The sequence below is a fragment of the Thunnus thynnus genome, chromosome 19 (genome assembly GCF_963924715.1).
Source record: "Thunnus thynnus chromosome 19, fThuThy2.1, whole genome shotgun sequence".
Taxonomy (NCBI): domain Eukaryota; kingdom Metazoa; phylum Chordata; class Actinopteri; order Scombriformes; family Scombridae; genus Thunnus; species Thunnus thynnus.
This window is the reverse complement of record NC_089535.1, coordinates 18,166,888-18,192,369: the sequence shown is the minus strand read 5'-3', so window position 1 is coordinate 18,192,369 and position 25,482 is coordinate 18,166,888. Positions and strand designations below refer to the sequence as shown.

Here is a 25,482-nt window from a genome sequence, read left to right as displayed (position 1 = left end):
TGTTCTTAGACCCTTGATTCAAATAAGGAAAAACTCCCTAAAAAATCATTTTAATGGGATAAAAACGGAAGAAACCTCAGGAGGAGCAACAGAGGAGGGATACTACTCCCAGGACGGACAGACAGACATGCAATAGATGTTGTGTGTACAGCAAATTGCAGAAATACAGCATGGACAAACAGGATGACAAAATTATAATGGATTTATAATATACACAGTATCTATAATCTCATCTGTCTCTCACAAGCGTCCCAACTCAGTGGAAGTAGAACTATATGCCAAATTAACGGAATACTCCTTTAAACTTTGGCATCAAGCTGTTTTCAACAAAATTACCAACAGAACATTTCAACAAAAAAGAAAAATAGTTTAACAAGGATGCTTTCCGTTTTAAGTCTAGGCTGCAACTCTCCAGTACACCACGAGGGGGAGCCAGCCCGCCACAAAGTGCTTGTAGTAGAAATTCCCAAGAACCATGAAGTGTTTTATTTCGAGCTCGTCAGATAAACTCAAAAGGGAAACAAAGGCAGCTTAAACCTCCTCCGCAGATGTTGGGTGTTGCGAAGCGTGTTGCTAAAACGACTAAATGACTAGACTCGCTCGTTTTCCAACACTTCCTCGACGTATAACACGGGACCTGCGTGCTCAGCTGGATTGGTTCATCATCACAACATCGGTTATCAGTCTGCTGCCTGCCTGCTCTCCGTTTCACAAACAGCTAGCTAGCTGTTGTACTCACCGCGGCTGAAGGAGCACAGGGGGCTCCACTATTCTGACTTGTAGGCCTAAGAAACACGTCAAGGTAAGCTTATATTTCCTACAGTAGATGTTTAGTTTTTGTTTCGGGCGTCTTTTGGCGCTTTCACAGTCGCACTACTTAGCATCCTTGACTCCTGCCCAACCAACATCTGTATCTTGACAGATGAGGCAGCTGCTAACGTTAGCCGGGACCTCACACGACGGCAACACTCGTTTCTTCTGTGAAACTGAGATAACGTGTATAACAAAGGCGTTTAATCGTTTCTAATGTTAACAGTCAAAAAGTCAATAATTACTCCAGTTATGAGTGTAGATTAGCTGTTACTGTAAAGGGGGGGAAAGCTGGAGCTTGTTATGACAGTTGAGCGTAACAGAATATGTAGATGTTAACGGTCATTTGTATTTCTGGACAGATAACGTCAGAAAAAGTCTTGGTCTGATGGTTTGATTGCATCAGCTTTTGAGGCAGATGCTCATACTGGTGTTGTTGTACTGGTCATTAATTTAAATGTTATTCTGTGTCGCTTTTTAAGAATCCAAAGTTGTATTAACATGTGCATATTATATTTATATATGTGTTATACATCATATATGTATTAACATGTACATATCGGCCTGTACGCAACGCTAATATTATTTCTTTTCCCTTTGTTTTGAGGCTTTTGAAATGTAATTGGACCATTATTGAAATCACAAGTAGAGATGCACTGATACTGATATTGGATATCGGTTCCATACTGACTCAAATAGCTGCCTTACCCACAGAGAGGCATATATCTTGTTAATTAAACATTGGTATCAAATCGGTACTCTGTATCGCCCAATGCTCAGATATGGGTATTGGGGCTGAAAAAGTCAGACCGGTGCATCCCTAATCATAAATTAATATACTGTGCATTCACTTATGATTTTAACAGTGGTAAGCAGTTGAAAAACTCACTTACAAAATTCTTGATTAAAATTGATGCAAATACTACTAGGTTAAAGTTGTGTATTATACTATATACTATATTTATTACACTATAACAGACTTGATTGAAATGCACAACTCCTTGTTTTTGATGGTGATCAAATGGAGTATAAGTACTGTTTATTGAGTTGGAGAATTGAAAACACTTTCCAAATGGTCTGTGTTGACAGAATGGGCTACATCAACCTTTTTAAGAAAGTGCATTATTCTGTAAAAACTATTTGGAAGGAATTATGTCAACTAGAACTGTAACGATGAGTCTATGAATCAACATGTCAGTCAACAAAATTACTTTGATAACTGCTTGATCGTTCAAGTTATTATTTTAGCGAAATAGCCAAACACTTGACAGTTCCAACTTGTCAAATGTAAGTAATAGTTTTTCTACTTTTAAAGCAAATTGAAGACGTCTTCTAAGGTTCTGAGATACTGATATGGGCATTTTGTCGATGATTAATCGAGAAGATAATCCTTAGGTGCAACCCTAATATCAGCTGTGTTTTTGTTGTTGATTCAGGGATGATAATGGGTGAAAAAAACCCATCTGTGGTGTATTTTGGAATTAAATATCATGGCTGCCAATCAAATATTTCAGATTCTCATTAATATTCAGCTACGACTGTGTCAAAACACTGCAATAAAGTTGGTCGAGGACGCTCATCCCTCCATTTACAGGAGCTTATCTCTTCCACGGCTCCGCAGATCGCTGTCAGGGTCGCCCTGTTGATCTTTTAATGATGCCGGGGGAGCCTCCTCGGCTCCAGATGGCCCTGCGTTATACTTGTATGTCTGTGCGATTGTGTCTGTGTTGTTATTAATGCTGTACATGACTTGGACCCCCCGCAGGCTCTGATAAGTCCTCTCTCCCCCTCCCCTCCCGCCCAGATAGTGAAGGTCAAGTCACGTGACTTTTGTTATGATAAGAGGCGCAGTACGGCATCTGGAGCTCGACAGCATCTGTTGGTGTTTCACGAAGCTCAAATCTAACTGTTTGTTCTTGATCGAGTTGCTGTGATCACGAGGGATCAGGGAAGTTGAGGGCTTTAGCCAGCAGTTCACTTATACATAATATTTAGTATCTTTTCTTCTGACTATAGAGACCACCAAGGGCAGAAGCTTTTTTTTATGCTAGTGAGTTGCTTAGCTGCGTTAACATGAATGTCTAGCAAGGACAGATTTGATATTTCATGTCTTTTGGTTAAAGCTTGAATATGGCATTAGTTTGTGTCCAATCCCCCCTAATTTGAGGTGGTGGGTGAGGCATTTTCATTGATTAACATGACCTGTGAGTTAGTTAGAAGCTTTCTCAGCTCTAAGGTAAAGATTTCTGATGAGTGCCTGTCTAACAGTAGTTTCAGAAACTCACTTCCCAAATAATGGCTGTCGACACTGAAACATTTGACAACTGGGCTTACATTCATCTTTTTGTCAATTTCTCATGCTGCTGCAAATCCTGCCAGCCAGACAACGATTGCTGACACTACACCACCAAAGACACAATGAACCAGGTGCTAATTTCCGAACCCTGCTGGGCCGCGAATGAGATTTTCAATGATATTGTGTGTGCTGCTATATATGGTAATGGTGTAGACACTGCACAAAAAAAACCTCTTCATGTCAGTGGAAACAGGCTTTGATATGTGCCTTTCCATTTATCTGAGATCAAAGTAGGTCAGGCTTGGTAAGTTGCCTCTCTTCTCTGGATATAAAAAGCCGGAGCTGGTGCATTGCGAGTTTCATCCAGGGTCATGTCTCTATTTATTAAGTGGAGGCTGAGTCCACTTATCAGGACACATTGTGGTAGTTTGATGGCAGTGACACTGTGTGTTAAAAGTCAAACAGGATCTCAAGAGCTTCTTTTTTTAGCAGAATGAAACAAGGATCATTTTATTTGGACAATAAAGGCTCCAGCTGTGTCTGCTTTTAAGAATCGTCAGGGAATCTCAGAGGTCATACAGGCCAGGTATGTTAGACAGGCTTTGAGGAGGAGAATACTTCTGCCAGAGATTGCCAGTAAGCCCAGCCTTCGCAATGAAAACTTCTTTCTCTCTGTTGTGAGTTTACATCACTACATATATATATGGGCTGGCAGAGAGGCCACCCGGAGTGGGTGTCTCTTCCCACACACAGTCCTCACTCTGAACTTGGCTGGAGCTCCCACTGTCTTGTTTTCTTACGGCTTCCCTTTGTTTTCCTGTATCTGTAAGGTTTACTCGGCTCCCACACACCGACAGTGCCACAATCCTGTCAAAGCCATGACGGAAACCAAGAACATCTCTCTCTCTCTCTCTCTCTCCCTCCTTCTCTTTCCGTTCCTCTCACAGATAATGAACAGATAATAAGCTGAGTGGACTCGGAGATGGAAATGGCCCTCTTGAAAAATATGCAAAAAAGATTTTGGTTAGATGCTATTCAAATAATAATTAACCATGTTGCATAACTGACATCAAAAGCAGACTGAACTGTTGCTTTTATAGACCCATCAAATCTGTCCACTTAGAGATGAAGTTTGCGATACTAGACGTGTTTGTGTGCATTAATTAGCACTTAACAGAATGTGCGGAACAAGTCCAGGCTTCATGGATGTTTCGTATGGAGAGAGCTGTTTCTACTTATGTTTCAGAGCTAGTTAACAGCATCTCTGATTATTTCTCCCACACCCTTTCATTACACCCACAACTTGATTCATGCTGGCCAGTCAAGACTGTGCTCCAGCTGTGGTGAAAAGATAATTAAACGTTAGTTAGAAGTACATATAAATATATATACTGTATGTATATTATATTTTGTTATAGGATTTATGCCAGTCGCAAGTTATTCTTGGCTTAAAAAAATACAGTTTTCCTATTTTTTTTGGTTTATCTTGACTCATACTGGACTGTTGCATTTAGTCAGATCAGTTTTCTGCATGGCTACAAAAACAAACCAAAAAACAAACAGAAACTGGGAAGTGGGTATTGAAATAATAATGGGAGTATATACTCAAGGTAGAATAGGTTGTTCTTTCTACATGTATATCTTATCTTCAGAAAATTGTACACTTATGCAACGGTTATTACAATGAACACGTCACATAAGAATTGTGTGCTCTGTCAGTAGAACAGGTGTAAACAAGAAAATTGCAGCTCTTTTAAAACAGTATTGAAGCTACTGGTAGCTTGTATGTTATTACAATTGATAGTTGTTGATGTTTGTGAACACTGTAATAAGCATGTATAGATTTGGACCTTGCAACTCCATCAGGGTAATCCAAATCATTGTTTGCTATGTGTAAGTAGTTTCTACATTATGCATTTAGGTTTATTAATTTGGCAGACAGTTTTGTACAAAGCAATGTACAAATGAGGTACAATTCAAGCAACAGTAGATCAAGTAAGTGCTGCAACACTCACTTCCATGTTCCACCTGACAAAGTGCCACAAGGTTGTAGGTGCATGAAGTAAGACGTAAACGCAGTAAGTCGAAGTAACAGTAAGACTAGTCGTTGTTCATATCATAGTGAACGAGAAGGCTCATAAACCTGGGGGAATTCAAGAGGGTTGAATGACCACCCTATGAGCTACCACTCAAACTGAAGGGTTTACCCGAAGGGTGGGGTGGACAGGAGGATTCGATGGTTCACCACATCAAAGGCTGCCAATAGATCCAGCAAGATGAGAACTGATGACTGGGCATCAAATAATGAGACTTTGGTATGAATTTCATGCTCCATAAGTTTGAATTTGAAAGGTGGTTGCGAGACTGACCTGTAGTTCTCGACAGCTTTTTTTGCTATGGGGTAACGTAAGCCTAGTTAAACTTTGTAGGGAATAAAAACAAACTCAGAATGCATGAATCAGGTGCATGATTGTGGGCATGATTGTGGGTGAGATGGCTCGAAAAGAGCATCGAGGGAATAGAATCCAGAAGACGATCGTTGGGACAGCTAAAGAGTAGACATCTTCTTCAGTGAAAATGCAGAAATGAAAGTAACAGAGGAGATACACTGCTCTTGGGTGGTTCTGTGAATTGTCCATTGATTGCAGCCACCATGTCAGAGCACACTGTAAAAGAAGTATGCAGAGGCGTCAGCTGTGAGAGACACGGCTGGTAGAGGAGGCTCTTGAAAGTGGAAAATAATTTTGTAGTGTCTGTAGCAGAGCTGATCTTTGGCAGCTGTTATGCTGGAGGCAAAGGATGATAGAAAAGACTGATACACCCACTGAGGTCAGTGAGTTCTCTGATGTATGCCATTTTCTCTCAGCACCTCTCAGACTGGTTATACTGGTATGATAAACTTTTATGAGACTGCAGGTATCATCAGATAGCCAGGGTCAGGATGAGATTGCATGAGTAGTGCAGAGACTGTCCAGACAAGAGCTTAGTGTGGAGCAGAATGCATTTGTTGCATCATTTACCACGATTAAGTGCTCAGGGTTGGTAAAGTGGAAATGACCAATGTGATGAAGGGTTGCACAGGGTTGCAGAGATTGCGTCGGATAGAGAAGTCTGCCTGTGATCTTTAGGAAGTTCAGGGAGGGACAACTGAATGAAGCAATGGTTGGACACATGAAAAGGGAAGATGAAAGTGGAGAGGTTATCTGTCATGCAGTTTCATGTGAGAAAGAGGTCCAACTGTTTACCAGCCGTACAGACTGTTTACGTGGTGTATTAGCCCAGATGTTGCTCTAATGTTGTTGTTGTTGTACCTAACTCGGGTGTGTCAGTAGGCAGATGTTGCCTCTAAAAGTGAACGGTTTATCGGATTATCCAAAAAATCCGCGTAACGTACATTAACATAAAAACAAAGAGCTGTCTTTGTTTAGATGGCTGATTCAAATCAAAATCATTGGTTGATAACATTCCTAGCAAAGGAAATATTACTGTCATTAGAAGATTTAAAGAGTTACAAGAATATTAGTCTTATTTTAGGCCAGCCAGTTAAGGGGAGCACTGTCCAGATAAATCAGAAAGTACTTTTTCTGTCACTTTTCTCTGTAGCAGTAGTTTCTGTAGCAGCTTAAAGCCTCCGCGTGTTAACAGATCATCAGATGTCTGAAAGGCCAGCATGTATTCTCTACATGCGTTTTCTTACTCTCCGGTTTGCTTTTAGGCACCATTCCCCTCCGGAGGTTCCCGTCTGATGGAGCAGTGGTTGTTTGTCTTTGTGAAGAGGCACCATGTTTCCTTGTCACGTAACCCCCTGGCCCTCTGCTGAGCCGCCGGCCTCCTGCGGCAGCCATGCACCCCCAGCGCAGCCCTCGCAACCCCTTCCTGATCTGCTGTGCAGCTGTCCGGCTCCACCTTTGAACACCCACTCCGAGACGCCCTCCCCAGACCCCATGGAGTCCGTCATAGTGGTCACAGAGTACGAACCCAGCAGGCCACCTGGAGAGGCTGGGGAGGAGGAGGTAAGATGAAACACACCCAGGTAACACTATATGTACCAAAGATGTAACCTAATTGGACATTTGGGTCTCTACTGAATGAAATTATTCCTTTTTTAAAATTTCAGACTTATCAACTCAACAATTTGTAGTTTGTTGATCACGAGAATGAGTAAAATTGGTCTAAACAGTCTCAAGAAAAATGTAGGTTTATTGTATATTGTATATTGTCTTGTTAATACAAAAAGGAATGGAGGAAAAATTGCATTAAATAACACTAATGCCTTGAATTGAAATGAGAAATGTGGAAAATAGGCACAAACTGCATTGTCTTATATTATCTTATATATTATTATAATAAAGTTGATACAGACAAATACTACATATCGACCATTATGTCAACATGCAATAGGGGAAATAAACCTCATTTAAATGTGTCACATCTCAGGTAGAAGACATGGACAGCTCGGAGACGCCTGAGCCAGCTTCCTCCGTGGCGGCACCTTTCCGTACTCCATCCTGCGACCTGCTGTCCCACACAGTTGGCCGGCAAAAGGCTCTTCTACCCGAAAGCCAAGAGCAAAGGGGGAGATTAAATCTGTCAGACAGGAAACTGTCTCTGCAGGAGCGCTCGCAAACTGCAACATCACCCTGCAACTCCCCAGGACTCAACGGGCGCTATATTTACCCATCATTACCTTACTCCCCCATCACATCACCCCACTCCTCTCCCCGCTTGCCCCGCCGGCCCACCGTGGAGTCCCACAGTGTTTCCATCACTGATCTCCAGGTACGTTCAAGCCTTGACGCTAACAAGGTTATAGTCATAGGTGTTATATGGTGAAATATTCTAAAGCCTTCTTTGGAGGTCATTGTGCGGCTTACAACTGTTAGTCTGGACAAAATAAATACTGCTAACATAAAATAATGCTGAAATTACTCTTTGAACCAGAATAACCACATCAGTTTCGTTTGTCAGTAATCAATCAGATGACCAAGAAATCCCAGGAAATCAGCTAATACGAGGTTACAGCCAGTGTAATTATAATTATGATTATATAATTAACTGTCTCTGCACCATCTGAGCAGTGTTTTTCCTTAAGGATTGTGTGTTGCATAAAGAATTACACATGATTAAACAAATTAACTTACGTTCACACAGAGCCAGGCTGTTACAGTGATGCCCCTTCTGGAACATCTGTTAGGTATTAAAATATCACACTTACCTGAAAATAAGCAGAACTACATGTGCATTTGTCTTAAAAGCAGCAACACACCGGTAAAGACTGAGCTTTGCAGATGCAGAGGTAAGGTTTTACAGTGGCAGTAGATAGTAGCTGTAATCCCTGTTAACACATAAAGTAGATGCAGAAACCTGTAGATGTTACGTACTGTGTGTAAAAAAAATCTCTCAGGGCAACAGCCTGCAGATTTAGAACACATTTTTGTTTTCACAATATCATACGTTGTAGATATAAATAAAAATTGACATAAAGGTTAATTAGGTCGAAAACTGTAATTTAATTGTCAATGTAATTCCACTTTCACATCACACTTTTACTTTCTCTGCACTTTTCTCACACTGTCAAACCCGTGACTACACTTTTTGAACTTGCAGAGGATTTTGACTGTTTTATTGTTCTTAACCTCATGCTCTTCTGATCATCCAGTTGAGAGACAAACATTCAAATACACTACATTTAGAAATGTATATTCTTGAGGGGCTGGTTAGTCAGCACATCTCTTGTCGGTTGTGTGAATCATTCTTCGTAGGCTGGGTTCAGTTTGTTCACAGCAGTGTCTGTGTTCCCATCGGTTATTGTTTTAAAACTGTTCAGGATATACGTCAATACTGCCACACATCCTACCTCTAGAATCCCAGGCATGCTATAAGATTAGCAGATAGGATTACTGCCAAAAAATTAGGTGACAGAGTTGTTGTTTGGGATGTATCTACATTTACCTTTGAGTTCTGCTCTGATTAACTGTAAACCTGGATTTATTAAGGTGGATCTTTTACTTGAAATGTAGCTTACAAAATGACAAACTGAACTGGTGCTAAGAGTGCAGAGCACTGCACTTCTGTGTTTTTGTTGAAAATGGGAAATCCGAAAAAAGAAAAATCATCTGAAAGAAAATTTAATGGGCAGGATTTTATTCGGCGCTCTTAGCAAAAGCAGATTTTCTCAGAACGCTCATGATGTATTTAGGGTATCTAACTGCTGAAACAGCTGATGTGATTTCATTTGAAAAGAAACCCTTTTCTCGTCCTCTCTTTTCTCTTTTTCTTCCCTCTCTACAAGGACTGTGTTCAACTCAACCAGTACAAGCTAAAAGACGAGATTGGAAAGGTACCATCAGAGACAGCACACTGATTGCTCCCTTTCACTGACTCTTCCATTTGCTTCTCCCTTCCGCCTACTGCATGTCTGTCAAGTAGCGCACATCATCAAGGACACGCAGTAACCGTCTCTGATATCCTCCTCTCCCGGCTGTCCTCATTTCCCAAACTCTGTGTAAACTACCAGGCCATGGGAGAGTTGGAAGATGGATGAGAGGCTGGTATAAATAGCGCTCTCTAAGGGTTGAGCGAGGCTTAGTGGATATGAGCGTGTGTGTGTGTGTGTATGTGTGAGTGGGTGTATTTGTATGCACGTTTTTAGATGTGGGTTTATTGAAGACAGAATATGCGTGTCTGTGTGTATTTTTTGCATGTATCGAGATATATTAATACATTTGGTAGATGCAGGATTGTCGGAGAGGCTCCTTTTATCAGATCATCTTTGGGACTACAGGAAGAGCTCTGTGATGCCTCTCCAATCTGCTCCCCCAGCAGGAACTGATCCCACTCGCTCACTCTCCCTCTCTCTCTCTCTCACGCTCTGTTTGTTTTTGTGCATGAATTTGTGCACACAGGCTACTAATTGGGCCTAGTTTTTATTCTGAATATCCTCTGTGTGTGTGTGTGTGTGTGTGTGTGTGTGTGTGTGTGTGTGTGGGCAGGGGGAGCTTGATAGCATAAACCAGATCCAGTTTCCTTAATTAGCCTGAAATCAAAAAAAATGAAAGAGAGAGGGAGAGAGGATTTGAATTTCTCTGTTCTCTCTTTGAAGCAGCTGGTACTCTTTCAGTGTACACTGTCAGCCTACTCGCTTCCCTCTTGTGCATGTGTTTGTGTATTTGTTCCTGTGTGTATTACTATTTATTTCGTTTGCTTTGCACAGAGTGTGATATATATATATATTTTTTTTTTTTCACATGAATAATTTTAAGCTGCTCAATCTCACTTTATTGGCTCTTGTTCTCTTTTTCTTAGGGCTCCTATGGTGTCGTCAAGCTAGCTTACAATGAAGACGACAACACATACTATGTGAGTCCTTCACGCACACACACACATACACACAAACACAGATGTGATTTTTCTTCCCAACCATTAACCCTGTCTTTTGTTCCTCTCACTTCACTCTCATTCCTTCCCACTTGTCACAAACACATCCCACATACACACAGACAAACCTCATAATAATCGAGCTTCCTTGTCACATTTATCGCCGCGATTTTATATGAAAGCTCCGCGTATGAAAACGTCTCCAGTTAATTATGCCTCACCAAGCACTGTAATAACACATCAGCTCAAGCTTTTTTGTTTGCTGTTCGCGATTATTGCTGCAATTCTCATTAAGCTGCGTGATCCTGACAGACATTGACATGGAGATTATTTTAATAATTCTCCCGAGTGACAAAGCCCACATGTCACATGCAGCGATTATATCATTGCCGTAATAACTGAGGGCATAGAGGCTATTAAAAAAAAGTCTGTTCCTTCAAACAGGGAAAACATCCACCAAACAATGTAGCTGTTCAACACCGCCTCGATGGCTGTCATCAACGTTATTGTTCAAGAAATTGTCAGGCGGATCTCTGACTAGATAAACATCTGCATTGCATGAATATGGGCTATCCAGGTACTCGCTGGGTACCATTTACTTTCACATGACATTTGAATCATTTCAAACATTTTACAGCCACGTGCAGAAAACAGCTAAACTTGTGTAACTGTCCATGACAAACATCCTACAAACCATGCAGTTTAATTTAGCAACTATTATTCCTTAAATTATAATTTTCACAGACCAGGTAGTGTAGAAGAAATACTAGTTTCTGTAGCGCTGATATACACTGTATTTGTCATGCATGTGTTACATATGTCCTTCAATGTTCTATCAAGCAACAATGCAAATTTCTATTTTGTGTCTTAATCTCAAACTCAAATGAGTGAAGATTGTATGACAAGATGCAGTCAAGTCACTTTTATTTATATAGCCCAAAATCCAAAAATTGTCTCAAGGTAGATATTGTCTCAAGTATATTTTATAAGTTACTGCTAAACATTATAATTAGTGCATTTAGATCATTTAAAGACAGTGATGAGACAGTGTAGATTACTTGCTTGCTTGCGTTTGAGTCATTTTACACCAGGGTCGGCAGCAAGAACAGCCAACATCTTCTTTTGTTAGTCTAGCTTTTATAATCTTTTGTCCTGATGATGCTGATCTGTCTTAGTAATCACAAACACACACGATGGATGATCAAGGTGAGGGGAGATCTTTGTAGAGGCTAGGATATTCTAGGTGTTTGAGTGGGTGCATTGTCAGATATGCATCGCCTCACTCCGTTGTATCTTTCTCTTCTTTTTTTTTTGTCGTCTTTTCTGTTTCTGTCATCTGTTCTCTGGATCTCTTGCCCACTTGGCTCTCCCACTCCCTCTCCCGCTTTCTCTAATCCCCCCTTGTCCCAATCCATCTCCCTTTCTCTCCTGTAGGCGATGAAGGTGTTGTCCAAGAAGAGGCTGATGAGGCAGGCAGGTTTCCCACGTAAGTCTGCAGCCAGGGACAGATGGTTAACACAGCAGAGAGCACAGTCTCTTATAATGCTCCAGTACTAAAACCCATCCTCCTGACTTTGGTCTCTCTCCTGTACTTTCCACCCTTCCCTCACCTGTTATCCACCTACATTGTTCCTTTTTTCCCTCTGTCAGGGAGACCTCCCCCTCGTGGAGCCAGAGCAGTCCCTGAAGGCCCCCCTCAGCCCAAAGGACCCTTGGAACGGGTCTATCAGGAGATTGCCATTCTGAAAAAGCTAGACCATCCTAATGTAGTGAAACTAGTAGAGGTGAGTGCTGTTAAAACATATCTTTTGGCTATTTTAATTTCGTTTTAGCCTGAGATTTCCCTGAACACATTTTAAACAGAGATGTGTGTCATGATACCCGTGATGTCTTCAAAAATCAAAGGTTGTTCGATGGCTTTGAACTCATGTATTCATGTTAAAATCACAGAAATCAATCTTTGTGCAATTATTCCAGGATGGAGGAGTATTTATTCTTATTGCATACAAAAGATGAAGACCCTTTGTGTGTGTGTGTGTGTGTGTGTGTGTGTGATTACACTCATTTCTATCTCTTTGTGATTCGGTGCCAGGTTTTGGATGACCCCAGCGAGGACCATCTGTACATGGGTACGTTGCAGCCAGACAGTCATCCTTCAGAACCACACACACACACACACACACACAAACACAGTCATGCATGAAGCAGGCATAAAAGAAGGATAAACTCATTTTAGGATTTATTGTTTTTTAGTTTGTTTGTATTTCAGTAACTGAAATGTTTCATCATCTGTGTTTCTATCACAGTATTTGAGCTGGTCAAGCAAGGGTAAGCTAAGCCTCTATTATAGTTATGATTGTAACACTGGAATGAGCTCAATCTCATTAGTTATGATAGCTAATTGAATTTGCGTGTGTGTGTGTCTGCGTGTGTGTGTGTGTGTGTATAACTGTTTATGCGTCCTCGTGTGTATTCAGGGCTGTGATGGAGGTGCCGACAGATAAACCTTTCAGCGAGGACCAGGCTCGCTTTTTCTTCCAGGATCTGCTCAGGGGAATCGAGTATTGTGAGTCTTCCAAAAAAGCCTCCAGTCATCCTTCCACCCAGCATGTGACTGTATTATATAATGTTAAGAAGGGAGCGATTAGGGACCCTCTTAGATGATTTGTTACATATCTCTGGCCCGCGACCAGATACAGAAATGATACAGATACGTCTGTAACAATACAGTACTCTGTGATTCAAAGCTGATTCAACTGCAATTGAATTTCCCTCATTTTTTTATTTCAAGCACTGAATCCGAAATGTGGTAGATAATTATTGTAATAGTTTGAAATGATCCAATCGAGGTTTTTAAAATTCATGATGTTATGCCTGACACTTTTCAATTCAACCTTAACCTTCTTGTGAAAAAAACAAACATTACTTTTAGCAATACACATAATAACCTCTTCAAAATTAAACTATTTTATTGCGAATCAGCTTTAATACACAATAATATCCCATAATTAGGCTTTCATGCCTTTTCTATTTCCCCAATCGAGATAAAGTTGTATTATATACAGGGTTTTGAGTGTCTAAATTAATAGTTTATATAATTGTAGTATCAAGGTGAGGCTCTTATGTATCTAGATCTGTCCTCGTCCTACAATTCTACCATTTACACAAGTCCTTTGTGCTGTTCTTGACTCTAGCCACCCACAAGGCTCATTTCACATCATCTCAGCTCTTAATGCATTTCAGCGCAGGAGAAGAGGTTTTTGCACAGTGTCGTCTAGGAGACTAGCGCTGAGGGGAAGGAGAGGGAGGGCTCTGCAACAGGGACACTGAAATAGTCAGAACCAAATTTGTTCTCATTATAAGTAATCATAACTAAAGAAAGGCTCGCCTGTTTGAAGTCACAGTGCAGGTGGTGTGGTTAAGAAATACCACACACATTGCTTTTTTTTTGTTTTTCACATCTTAAGCAGGAACTGTAGGTGTGATCCTCTCTGTTGATGGAAGAAATTGTCGACATGTTTATCCGATTTCTTGTCCAATTGCATCGCCAGGTGGATTCCTTCATGTGGCTCCAAGCCGTTTTTAATTTATTCCATCTAGCAATGCACTGCTTTGTTCAATATTAAAAATTCAAATAAGGTGAAAATGTTATTTTAAGACCCTCCCCCTCTCAATCCAGACTTGGTTGTGGTGTAGTAGAGAAAATTCATTGTCTCAGAATTGCACAAATAAAAGGACCTTGTTGCTGTAATAATAAATATTTTCTATTTCAACAGTACATTACCAGAGGATCATCCACAGAGACATCAAACCCTCTAATCTGTTGGTGGGAGAAGATGGACACATCAAGATAGCAGACTTTGGAGTCAGTAACCAGTTTGAGGGGGCTGATGCCCTCCTGACAAGCACGGTGGGAACACCTGCTTTCCTTGCCCCTGAAGCACTCTCTGAGACCAGAAAGAACTTCTCTGGAAAGGTACTGATGGTTAAGTAGTGCCCTCTGGAGATGATTTTCAGAAATGCAAGGACCTTTGCTTTTTTTGATAGTTTTCATAGTATCCCTTTGTAATTTACTATACTAGTTAGTTTTCATGTGGTTTTTTTTTGGGGGGGGGGGGGGGGGGGGGGGGGGGCATTTTTTTTCTGTGCAATGGTGGATTTCAACTACCATAAACTGAAGAAACCATTCCAAAACATACTGTATCATGTTTTTTTAATCGTGTAGGCTTTGGATGTCTGGGCCATGGGAGTGACGCTTTATTGCTTCGTCTTTGGAGTGGTGAGTCTGTGCTTTGGCAAAAAAAAAAAAGTTCGTTTTTTTGTTTTAGAGTTTTTCCTGAATGACAATCTACTGATCTTCTTTATTTGAAATCTTTTATTCACAGTGTCCATTCATGGATGAGCGCATCATCGCTCTTCATCAGAAAATCAAGACACAACCAGTGGAGTTACCTGAACAGTCAGTTTTACTCTGCCAATCATCCTGTGTCAAAAGGATATTACTGTCCAGTGGCTGTTGTTTATTTAATGAAAAACAGATAAATAGCTGCTTGATAAATCTACACATTGAATAGGCATTTTACTTGCTCCATATTTAGTTATCAATTTATTAATACTTCGTTTTATTTTTCGGTTTACAGGCTGTTAGATAAGATGTAATTTAATCTGTACCTATGATTCTTGTTGTCTTAACAGCGCTCACATATCTGATGATCTCAAAGATTTGTTGCTGAAAATGCTGGACAAGAACCCAGAGACCAGAATATCAATCCCACAGATTAAGGTAAACACTTTCTTTCAGTTGAATTGCTAGTTTCTATAATTGTTTTCATTTACACGTTTGATATTGCACAGACAAGTATGTGTGAACGGGTCTGTTGTTGCTGTACATGAAGCTGTCTGCATGGTGATACTGAAATAATGTTCTGTGGTGCAATATAAACCATTTTTTGTTGGAGGAAAAACTGAATCCAGATGTTGAAATGCTGCTTAGCTTTAGTTAGCTTCAGAGCCTCGACTATAAAGATTTAAGGCCAATCTGTTTTTGGAAAAAGCTGGCTGCCCATCAATAAGTGGTTTACGATGTGAAGATATTGTAATCTGTATCTTGTACATGATGACTACAGGGTGTTGTGAATGCTGAATGATGATTGAGTGTTGTTATATAGTAGTCAGTGTATGATGTGTATATATAGCTGTATATAATGCTCTATTTTTATAATGGTAGTATAATAGGCCAGTGTGCAGCATAAATAGTAAAATTCATCTTAAACTTTGTATCAGTTCTATAAAATGTGTCTTGTGAATCAGAATGAAAGATGTATAAAACTCCTTTGTTCTTCTCATGCCCGTGTCTAGGTGCACCCATGGGTGACAAGGCACGGTGCTGAGCCCCTCCCTCTAGAGGATGACAACTGTTGTATGCTGATTGAGGTGACGGAGGAGGAAGTGGAGAATTCTGTTAAACACATCCCAAGCCTGGCGACAGTGGTGAGTTTACGAGTTTGTTTCTGACTCACAAAAAACACAAATAAATGAACGTCACAGACACGCCGGAGTCTAATTAGTTTTTGCTTCTGCTGTCATTAAGAGAAATATCACCAATGGGTACAGTTCAGTCATTTCAGCCTCCCCGAGAGATGCATGAAAACATCGTCGGATGTAACCTTTTAAGACACAACTGAGAATGTCAGGAGCAAAGGAATGACTAATTCTTGTATATTTGTATTAGTACAAAGGATATGTTTCAAGTTCTTCACATTCACTACACTACTTGATTTTCTCTCTGCACTTTGTACCAGAGGAGATGTATGACTCATTTATTCTTCTGAGTTTATTTTCATTAGTTAAAATAATAAATGCCAAATGTTTCAAAAGATAAGAAAGTTTTGCATGAATACAGCAGACCTATTTGTGATGTACTTTCATTAAGTGTTTATGTTATCATAACTGCATCATTGTTTTACAGTACAACATAGTTGAGAATCAAAGTTAAGCTTTTTTTCTTAACATTTCTGAGCATAATGTTTTGGTTTTGTGTATTGTTGTTCACTATTCTTCTACAGATCCTAGTGAGAACTATGCTGAGGAAGCGCTCCTTCGGGAACCCCTTTGACTGGGGCCGTAAAGAGGACCGCAGCAGTTTGTGCGCTCCGGGACAAACGCTCACGTAAGGATTGTTTACAGAAACACTACAGATGTAAACTGAAGTTTAAAAGCTTTCGCAGTAATTGGTGTCAAAATACTTGTAACAGTATGCTGTCACTACCATATTCTCACTTGTAGCTCCTCTAATACTCGGATGACATCTGTATAGCCAGCTAATGTTCGTCAAGTAGACAGGTGTTATTATTTCTCTCCTCCTCCTCCTCCTCCTCCTCCTGCCCTGCAGGAAAGGCAGAGCAGGCAGTGTGAGATAGTGCTACATTCATTGTAACTAAAGAAGGTAAATAAGTTTATGAGTGTGCCGGTTCTTGACTGGTGCAGTGCTGACTACAGTGGTAGAGAGAGAGAGTGTAGGTGTACATTTAGACCCCTGGCGTTATATAAGCAGCTGTATTTTCCCACTATGGCTCTAATGGTTTAATACTCAAGTTTGTAAATGAGCCTGTGCTAGTTTATAGGTGATTGGACAAGCCATTTTCGGGAATGTTGTGAATCTACAGTACCTGCAAACGGGAATTTAATGTATATTTTATGTCTGAGTGTGCTTTTGGCTCTGTGTAATTATAAACTATATTACAAGGGGTGGACAAAATATCACGAACACCTACACAGTCTAATGAAATCCAGTTTTAGTTGACACTGTGTTGGAGAGGTGTTGATTGAACTCTGTAGTAACACTTGAGGCTGCAGTTTGTGTTGTTGTGTTGATTGGCATTATATTTTGTGTCATATTGTATATTTTAGCCAAATACAACACCACCACACTCTGACACAGTCAAAACAAAAGTATCCACACTCATCATGAGTTCATCGTGAGCCCAGATCATACATCTCTCTTCATTTAATCCTTTGCATGATAATTAATATCTTTCTGTGACTCTTATTGACACAAATGATTAAGTTCTTTAATATAACTTTTTTCCCCCTTTTTCTTTATTTTCTCAAGTTTCCCTTTATGTGTGATTTTTGCTATATAAATAAAAACAGCCCAACAGTTTGCTAGGTTTTTATATTACTCGCTGCCTTGCATTACTGTATGTAACAATTTAACATGCTTCAGTTCCTAAACTGAGCTTAACAGTAGCTTATTTCTCCTCACAGTGATATAGGATTGACAGCAGGCCCACAGAAGTGCTCTAACTAATGCTGTGTTACTTAGGAAACAGCAGAGTGGTGATGGCATGAGGAGTATGGACCTGCCCTACGTGGGAGAAGATGAGGCTCTTTCCTGATGCAGAGGGTTTATTATGCACGCTGGTATCTGCCAGCCTGCAACCACACAGCACGACACCCCTTTACTCACAGTTTTTTACTGTCAGCCTACACCTACGTACGTTTCCTGGGAGGTGGACAAGTATGGCGAACACAGGAAAAAAAAGGGAGATATTAAGGATGTAAGACACTTTGACAACCATTTTAAAGCTTTTATTGCATTCTGTCCTCTTGCAAGACTCAGTTTGGGGTTTTGGGACTTCTTTGACGTGGAAAATTTCCAGGAGAGGATCCTCCTGACTCTTGAACCTGTCTTCAGACCTTCTTACCCAACGCACTCTCCTCCCCTTTATCTTGTATGCATTTATAGTCCTAGCATGCTCTGTCTCAGGCTTCAATTGTATAGTTTTGTGTTTAATCGTAGTTTAGCCACTTGTGTTTCTCCTTGTCTTTACTTGACAATTCTTTCAGGTATACAGGGCATGGGAACAGAGGGTGGTGGTGGTGTATGCGGAGGGAGGGTTGCGTAAGTCAGTGAGTCAGTCTCCACCATCACCTCGACATTCTCTTTAGTAGAGCAGGTTTCTTGACAATGATTGTCTGGTTCACTCTGCCTCAGAGTGGCAGTGCCCAGTTTTGTAACATATTTTCAAGTGAAGAATCTGTACAGTTTTCCCAAAATGTAAAAAAAAGGGGAGTGATAAAATGTTTACTTCATTGAATGCATGTGTTTACTTTCCCAGTGCAAACACTGTATAAGCTATTTAAACATCTGCACGCTCATAGAGAGAACTGTTTGATGCAATTTTTCTTCTTTTCAGTCTTACCACTGGCATTTTTATTAAGTCTCCCATTTACTATTACAATAGAAAGCTTTAAAAACAGTCGATATAGTGATTTGTGAACAATCATAAAGTTCTTCATTACTGCATTCAAGGTACTATAGGAAAAAATGGGATTTAATTCTTTTGCAAAGCTAGTGCTTCTGGTGAATCTTTAAGTGAATTTTTATGTGTTTGTTATAATAAATTCATTACAATTTGAGTAATGGAGGTACTGATCTACCAAATGCATATATGAGAAAAACAGAATGTGTTGGTGCAAAATTATTCTGTAGCCATTGCCCGCAATGGTTAAAATAGTTTTTTTATTATTATTATTATTTATTTCATAAAGTGCAAATCGACAAACAAGATTATGTGTCGCAATTATGAGGAACATGTTTCAAATATGTCATATGTTTGTCTCACTTCTCAGAGTGGATGTTCATATGTAGACTGAAAACAGAAAGCGATGACTATTGAACCTCAAGTTAAAATTGTGAATGTTCTTATTTGTTTTACTTGTTTTGTATTTTAAGAGGCACTGGCATTATTTTAAAACCGCACATTTTCACAACACCAAAAACTTAATTATGTATAATTTTGTAAAGTATAGTAATTTAAAGAAAACAAACCTTTAATCTATTTGTCCGCTGTTGAATTATTAGAGCTGGCTACCCAAGTAAGTGTTGAGATGGAAGCATAGTGCAGCTGCAGACTTTTTGTACAAATCTATGCATGACATATCTATAGAAGTGTTGAAATTTAAAAAAACGTGTCATCTTTTGGGAGGAGTAGGCCACTCTGCAAATATTTCTAATGAATTATAAATTACTTTTGCTTTTGTATTTATTCTAGTGTTTCATTTTAAATATGATCCCAAAGTAAATTAGCATTTTTCCACTTTTGTTCCTTTTGTTTACCCTTCATTTGCTTTTTTTCCATGTTCTCAAAGATGTTAGTATAGATTAAGTCACTGGATGTGTCTCTAGTTAACATAGAATATTGACACAATATTGATTATAACATGTAATGCTTCCACACACTAATTACTTCAGCACTTAAGTGTTGAATGTATGAGAAAGGGACTTTGTTTTTTTACTTACTACTTGCATGTCACTCTGAACTGTACGTACTGTATGTCTGTATTTTTTTTAAAAAGACTAGTACTATGCATATATGTGTCTTTCTCTGTATAGTGCAATGGTACACCCTGTCAGATTGTCACATACAGTGTGCACACTCAGTGGCTGGATGAGGAGGGATATATGTGGTTGACTTATTCTAATTTATTTTTGCTTGCCCAATGAAAGATGTAATTCAGTTGTGCTCTCCAGTGAAGAGCGCAGCACGTATACAGACCTCCTGGCTTTAGATTTCCATGAAATTATTGTACTTTACTTTTGAAGGATATTCCCTCAATGATAATAGCCAATGATCTTCTAATGCCCATGATTTTAGACTGGAAATTGATTGCAGGAACGCTTCAATTTGTGTTATACTGTAAAATGGTCAACATGCTTTTCACACATTTAGGACAGACTTTGCATTCTGACATACTGTAAGTTGCTATAGACTAATTGTTATTTTAAATGAAGTAAAAAGTTTTTATCTTGAGTACAATAAGACACATACTTCTCCTTTGGTGTGAGTATTTTGCCCTCCGTGACCAATATGGATGAAATGAAGGACAGTTTGTGACTGAATGCAGGGTGACAATGCAAGCCACAGAAAAGATGTATGATAAATATTTTATACATACAATATTTAAACTAGTAGTTTGTTTCAATAGTCTTTGCCCATTCTTATTAGATGGCTCAGGCTTAGTGATAAACCTTTATTGTTCACATGATTTTACATTCTGTAGTGTAATTTATTTTTATTAAGAGCTTTTGGGGGCTCTTTTCTTCTAAATGCATGCCAACATACTGAACACATACCACTGTATTGTCATAGCATGAGAGGTCATTGACAACAAAATGGGACCTTTAAATGAATTATTCTATACATACTGTATCTTGTTCATCATTTGAATAAAATATTATTGCCTTTCTGTAATGCTTTTTGGTCTGAATGGTTTTTGTTAACAGTCTCAGCTTTGTGTTTACTGTTGCAGAAACAGACCACTAGTGTGCGCTGTGCACCATAACATCTCTGAACCTGTAGGCTACTCTTCAGAACACCTGACAGCAACAAATTTACAATTTCTACATCTGCATATTTTTTCAACAGCTACAGATAGAATTCTCTTAAAATGTCTTCCCACTATTTGTACATTTCCCACTTTGTCTGAAACATTTATGCACAACTTGTTAATTAGTCACAACAGTTATTTGAAAAAGTATTTTGTTGTGCTCAGTATATTGTTTGACGTTACTTAAATTTGGGCTTACTTAAGATGACACATCTGCATTTGAATGCAGAAGCTAATATTCTAGTGTCTTAAACTGCAGTTACTCTAAATTGCCACAAGATGCTGATGTTATGTAAACTCTGACTAAAAGAACTCTAGAGCTGCAACTACTAGTTGATTAATCGATCAGTCGCCATTAAATTAATCGCCAACTATTTTAATAACTATTTAACTATTAACTGATATAAAAATTGTTTGGAGACATTCTTTATGAAAAGAAAGTCTAAATTCTCTGGTTCCACCTTCTCAAATATGAATATTTTCTGGTTGGGACAAAAGAGGACATTTGAGGATATCATCTTGGGCTTTGAGAAACAGTGATCAACTTTTCTCACCATTTTCTGATATTTTATAGACCAAACAACTGATTGATTCATCGAGAAAATAAAAAGTGGAAATAGTTGTTAGTTGCAGCCTTAAAAAAATCATTCAATTTTAGAGATACCAATGCCAAAGCACTATGCAAGAAAAAAAAATAAAACAATTGACCTTTTCATCATGTGTCAGACAAGAAGAGATTAGGACCTCTCCCTCATTTCACAAGTAATTTTCTAATAAAGGAGAAATGCTGTTGAAATGATGTTTAAAGGTCACTTACCTAAACATGTTTCAGGAGTATGGCGGCATGAAATGTTTGAAAATCTGCTTTTTAAAAAACAGAACAAAGGCATTTACATTGTCATTCATAGTAATAATGCAAAAAAATATTTGAACTACTGTAAACGTCTGTATTCCCAATGTCCATGTAGAAAATATTTCAATATACAAAGGACATCTGAGGACAATAGAGTTCAATATTACAAGTTGATAACTTTTTGTTTCCTTAAGAGAGAGTTAAAATAGTTGGTAATTCTGTCATTCATATAGAAATAATGAATAGGTCTGGCTTACCAAATCAATCTACGGCCTAGACAGTGATAGTTATCCATGAGCTTTTTCTTAATTTTCCACTCTGATGATATCAAGTTCACCTCTGAAGTTGCACTGAAGCTTCATTAAAAACATGATATTAATTTTATTTGTCTCTCATGGCCTTTGTGTTGCCTTACTTTCACATAGACATATTTTAAAATACGTCAACATAAGGCCTTCAGCCTCCAAACTTCAACGTTTCACACATCTTGAGAACTAAAGTGTCACACTGACCTCTTGTGCTAATTGTATGGAATTGCAGTTAATCTGTCCATATGAGAGGACTCAGGCAGGAATGACTAATAACTGGTTCTCAATTCATTTGAAAGCTTACATGTTCCTTTATATATATAAAGAAAACAAAATCTGGCTTACGTACATGAGGTTTTAGGCTGGTCCAGTTGAGATTTATGCTCTGATTAGTATTAAATTAAGAAAAAAACAGGGCAAAATCATGTCTGCGTGATGTCATTGTAAAAACATTTTGAATGCTGATACTGAAACAGCATTTCATAAGAAACAAGATGGAGTTAAAAAAGAGTATCAGCCATTTTGCGTACATTAATATAAAAACATCAGCATAAAAGGGCCAGTTTGTAATTGGTCAAGACTCTGGGGCTGCAACCTGTACCAAATTCAGCTCACTGCAGAACAATGAAATGTTTGTCATATAAGGTATAGTGTAAATGCAGTTCAGAGGCTATTTCAGGTCCTGAACTGGTGTGTTATTCCCCTCGCTGGAGTTCATAAAGGAACCTAATGCCCCACATCAGCAAATGAGAAGTGCTGATTGTGAAGGATCTGAGCCTTCAGTCGTCATTCTCGGTTAATTGTTTACCTGCTGGAGGCTGCCAGAGGTAAGAAAAGAACAAAAATGCATTCAAACAATAAAACAAAGGGTTTGCTCAGCATTCTGTAAAGCTGCATGCTTAGACCTTCAGCAGGTGAGATTTTTTTTTAGTAGTATCTTTTTCTTCCATTACCGCCCTTTTCCCCTCTTAAGTATTTGTACTCTGTTCTTTAAAGCTGGCTGCAATCTCTGGTTTCCAAACAGAGAGATCATATCACAGTTTAAAGGAATACAGTAAAGAGCAAAAGAACCTTTCAATTAGTAGCAGAAGGAAACAAAATTATCTTGCTGCCAATACTTGGAAATTTTAAACAATGTGAATGCTACAAAAAAGCCTTTAAAAGGAGAAAGAACTCAAATGAGACATGATGTCAGTCATAAAAACAAAAGTTTTTGTAGAAAGAATATGAGTCACCTCTGAATAGAGGTGAGAATACAAATGAACAATGTGCACCATCTCTTAGTATTTCTTCATGTATTTCTGTAGCAAAGCAAGACTTGGAGATCAAGACATGTACCTCTTATTCTTTTTCAAGAATAAAAAAAAATCACAAAATAATTATTAATTTAAAAATCATCATATAATTATAGAGACAATCAATTTGTAGGGAATTGCCAAATGATTTGGAAGGTATTGAATCACTTTCAGATGGTTGTTAAGTAATTATAGGGCTGAATTAGAGGACACTATGGTTTGTGTGCCAAAAACATTATATGCCTGTTTTAGATCAATATGGTTGTTGACAGTTCAAGTGTCATCTTTATAGCTGTGTAAAGAATGAATAATTGAGACTTTACAAACATCCTAACACTTTCAACAAGGTACTCAGTTGGAGGAATGACCCTCATAAAGCTGCAATCCCAAAACAAACAATGAAATTACACACAATCTCAATATCCTTACTAACCATATTGATACCAGATGGGGAATTCTTAAGTCAGCTTGCCTAAATCATATTTGAAATACTGAATCTAATCCATTATGAGGATGTGATGTAGTGCAACACAAACTTGATTATTATGAACTACACAATAGAAAAAGGCCCAGTGTTTGATTTGGGCACAGTGCCCTTTCTGTCTAAATGTCAAATAGTCCATGTTTGAATTTAGACCATGTGGATTTTCTATATGGAATTCAGGCATCTTGGTTATTCTGAAAATGTTAATCACATATTTGGCAGATTTGAACAATACTTGCTTGCTTTTTTTCAGGCATAAATCTTCACTAACACACATGTGACACCCTCAACCGCCTGTAACATATATCAAACACACCCTTCGTAATTAGGTGGGATATTTAAACAACCATTGCCCTACCCACTCCTTTAGTTTGACATACGGCCTTGCTGAACTGCAAAATTGACCTGTGTACTGACCCCTTGCTGACCACAGGCTGAGTTCATTTCATCACCTGTCATGTGAAATGAAAATATCAGCAGAAAGAACAGAGAATCAAATGACCTTCAGAATAATTGTAGTATCATTTCTAGACCTCTATTCATCTATGGTTGCCTTTAGTTCTGCTAATATATTTAAGTGTTAAATATGTTTTACTAGAAACCCAGTTTACATAGGCAAGTACTTAGATATAGTAAATTATGTACTGAAATTTACTCAGGAGATGTATTGTTTGTATCTTCATTTATGTCCTTTGTCCAATGGTGGGAAGTAACTAAGTACATTTACTCAAGTTATGCACTTAAGTACAATTTTGAGGTACTTGTACCTTACTTGAGTGTTTCCATTTGATGCTACTTTATACTTCCACTCGTCTTTATTTCAGAGGGAAATATTGTACTTTCTACTCCATCACATTTATGGATAATATAACAAGCTTTTAAAATACAACACATTGTTAAAGATTAAACAAGTGGTTTCCAACCTTTTTGGCTTTTGATATCTTACATAAAGCAGTGTGTAGTCGGGTCACATTTCAGATGTCTATGAGTTGTTAACAGCTCCACCAAATAGTGATTTTTCCCTCTAAACTTCTCACTTGGTTTCATTTCAATAAATGTTCAAATGATTCAATATTTCACCAAAAATCAAAGATGAGAGAAAAAGTCCAAAACCTGAAAACGATAAAAACAAACAAACAAAAAAAAAAAAACCCTGAAAATAGATTTGTTTATCAGAACTTTGTTTTTTCTTCTTTCCTCTCCCATTAATCATCTCACGACCCCTCAGATTTATCTGGTGACCGTTTATAGGGGCCCTACCCCTAGGTTGGGAACGACTGGACTAAACTAGCTAACTGTATATAAAGTAGTTGAAACTAGCTCCACCTCCAGCAACTACAACAGTAACATGCTGCTCTAACACTGATGCTTCAGTATTAATAATCTAATGATGTCATATATAATTATATCAGTCAGAGGGACCAAACCACTACTTTTACTGCAATACTTTAAATACATTTTGCTGCCAATACGTTTGTATTTTTACTTAAGTAGGATTTTTCATGCAGTACTTTCATCTGAGTTCTTCTTCCACCACTACTTTTGTCAAATGTCAAATGGTCCATGCTTGAATTTAGACCATGTGGAGTTTTCTACATTGAATTCAGGGCTAATGCATGTTCATCTTCTTGGCTTTGGTATTCTGGAAAGTCACATCACATATTTGA

The 25,482-nt window shown here is 38.6% G+C and overlaps 1 protein-coding gene across 3 annotated transcripts; it reads left to right on the top strand.

Moving 5' to 3' along the window:
• Window positions 1-445: 445 nt before the first annotated feature.
• Window positions 446-20,739, top strand: LOC137170610 (calcium/calmodulin-dependent protein kinase kinase 2). Of its 3 annotated transcripts, none has more exons than XM_067574108.1 (17): window positions 446-802; window positions 6,822-7,119; window positions 7,544-7,885; window positions 9,399-9,446; window positions 10,412-10,465; window positions 11,918-11,969; window positions 12,134-12,267; window positions 12,576-12,612; window positions 12,790-12,811; window positions 12,961-13,049; window positions 14,260-14,459; window positions 14,709-14,762; window positions 14,869-14,942; window positions 15,179-15,266; window positions 15,842-15,973; window positions 16,549-16,652; window positions 17,808-20,739. In XM_067574108.1, exons 2-17 carry the CDS (start codon window positions 6,889-6,891, stop codon window positions 17,878-17,880), a joined length of 1,734 nt encoding a protein of 577 aa, XP_067430209.1. In that variant the 5' UTR covers window positions 446-802; window positions 6,822-6,888; the 3' UTR covers window positions 17,881-20,739. The 3 variants fall into 3 exon arrangements, with proteins under 3 accessions (XP_067430209.1, XP_067430210.1, XP_067430211.1); XM_067574109.1 differs by having other exon boundaries at window positions 17,750-17,886; XM_067574110.1 differs by lacking the exon at window positions 9,399-9,446.
• The last annotated feature ends 4,743 nt before the right edge of the window (window positions 20,740-25,482 follow it).

What these genes read in the sequence shown, in the direction of transcription:
- LOC137170610 (XM_067574108.1), top strand. Translation starts at nt 6,889, where the DNA reads ATGTTTCCTTGTCACGTAACCCCCTGGCCCTCTGCTGAGCCGCCGGCC. An exon ending in TAAAAGACGAGATTGGAAAG is followed by an intron (nt 9,447 to 10,411) that starts GTACCATCAGAG and finishes TCTTTTTCTTAG; the next exon opens with GGCTCCTATGGTGTCGTCAA. An exon ending in CGAGGACCATCTGTACATGG is followed by an intron (nt 12,613 to 12,789) that starts GTACGTTGCAGC and finishes TTTCTATCACAG; the next exon opens with TATTTGAGCTGGTCAAGCAA.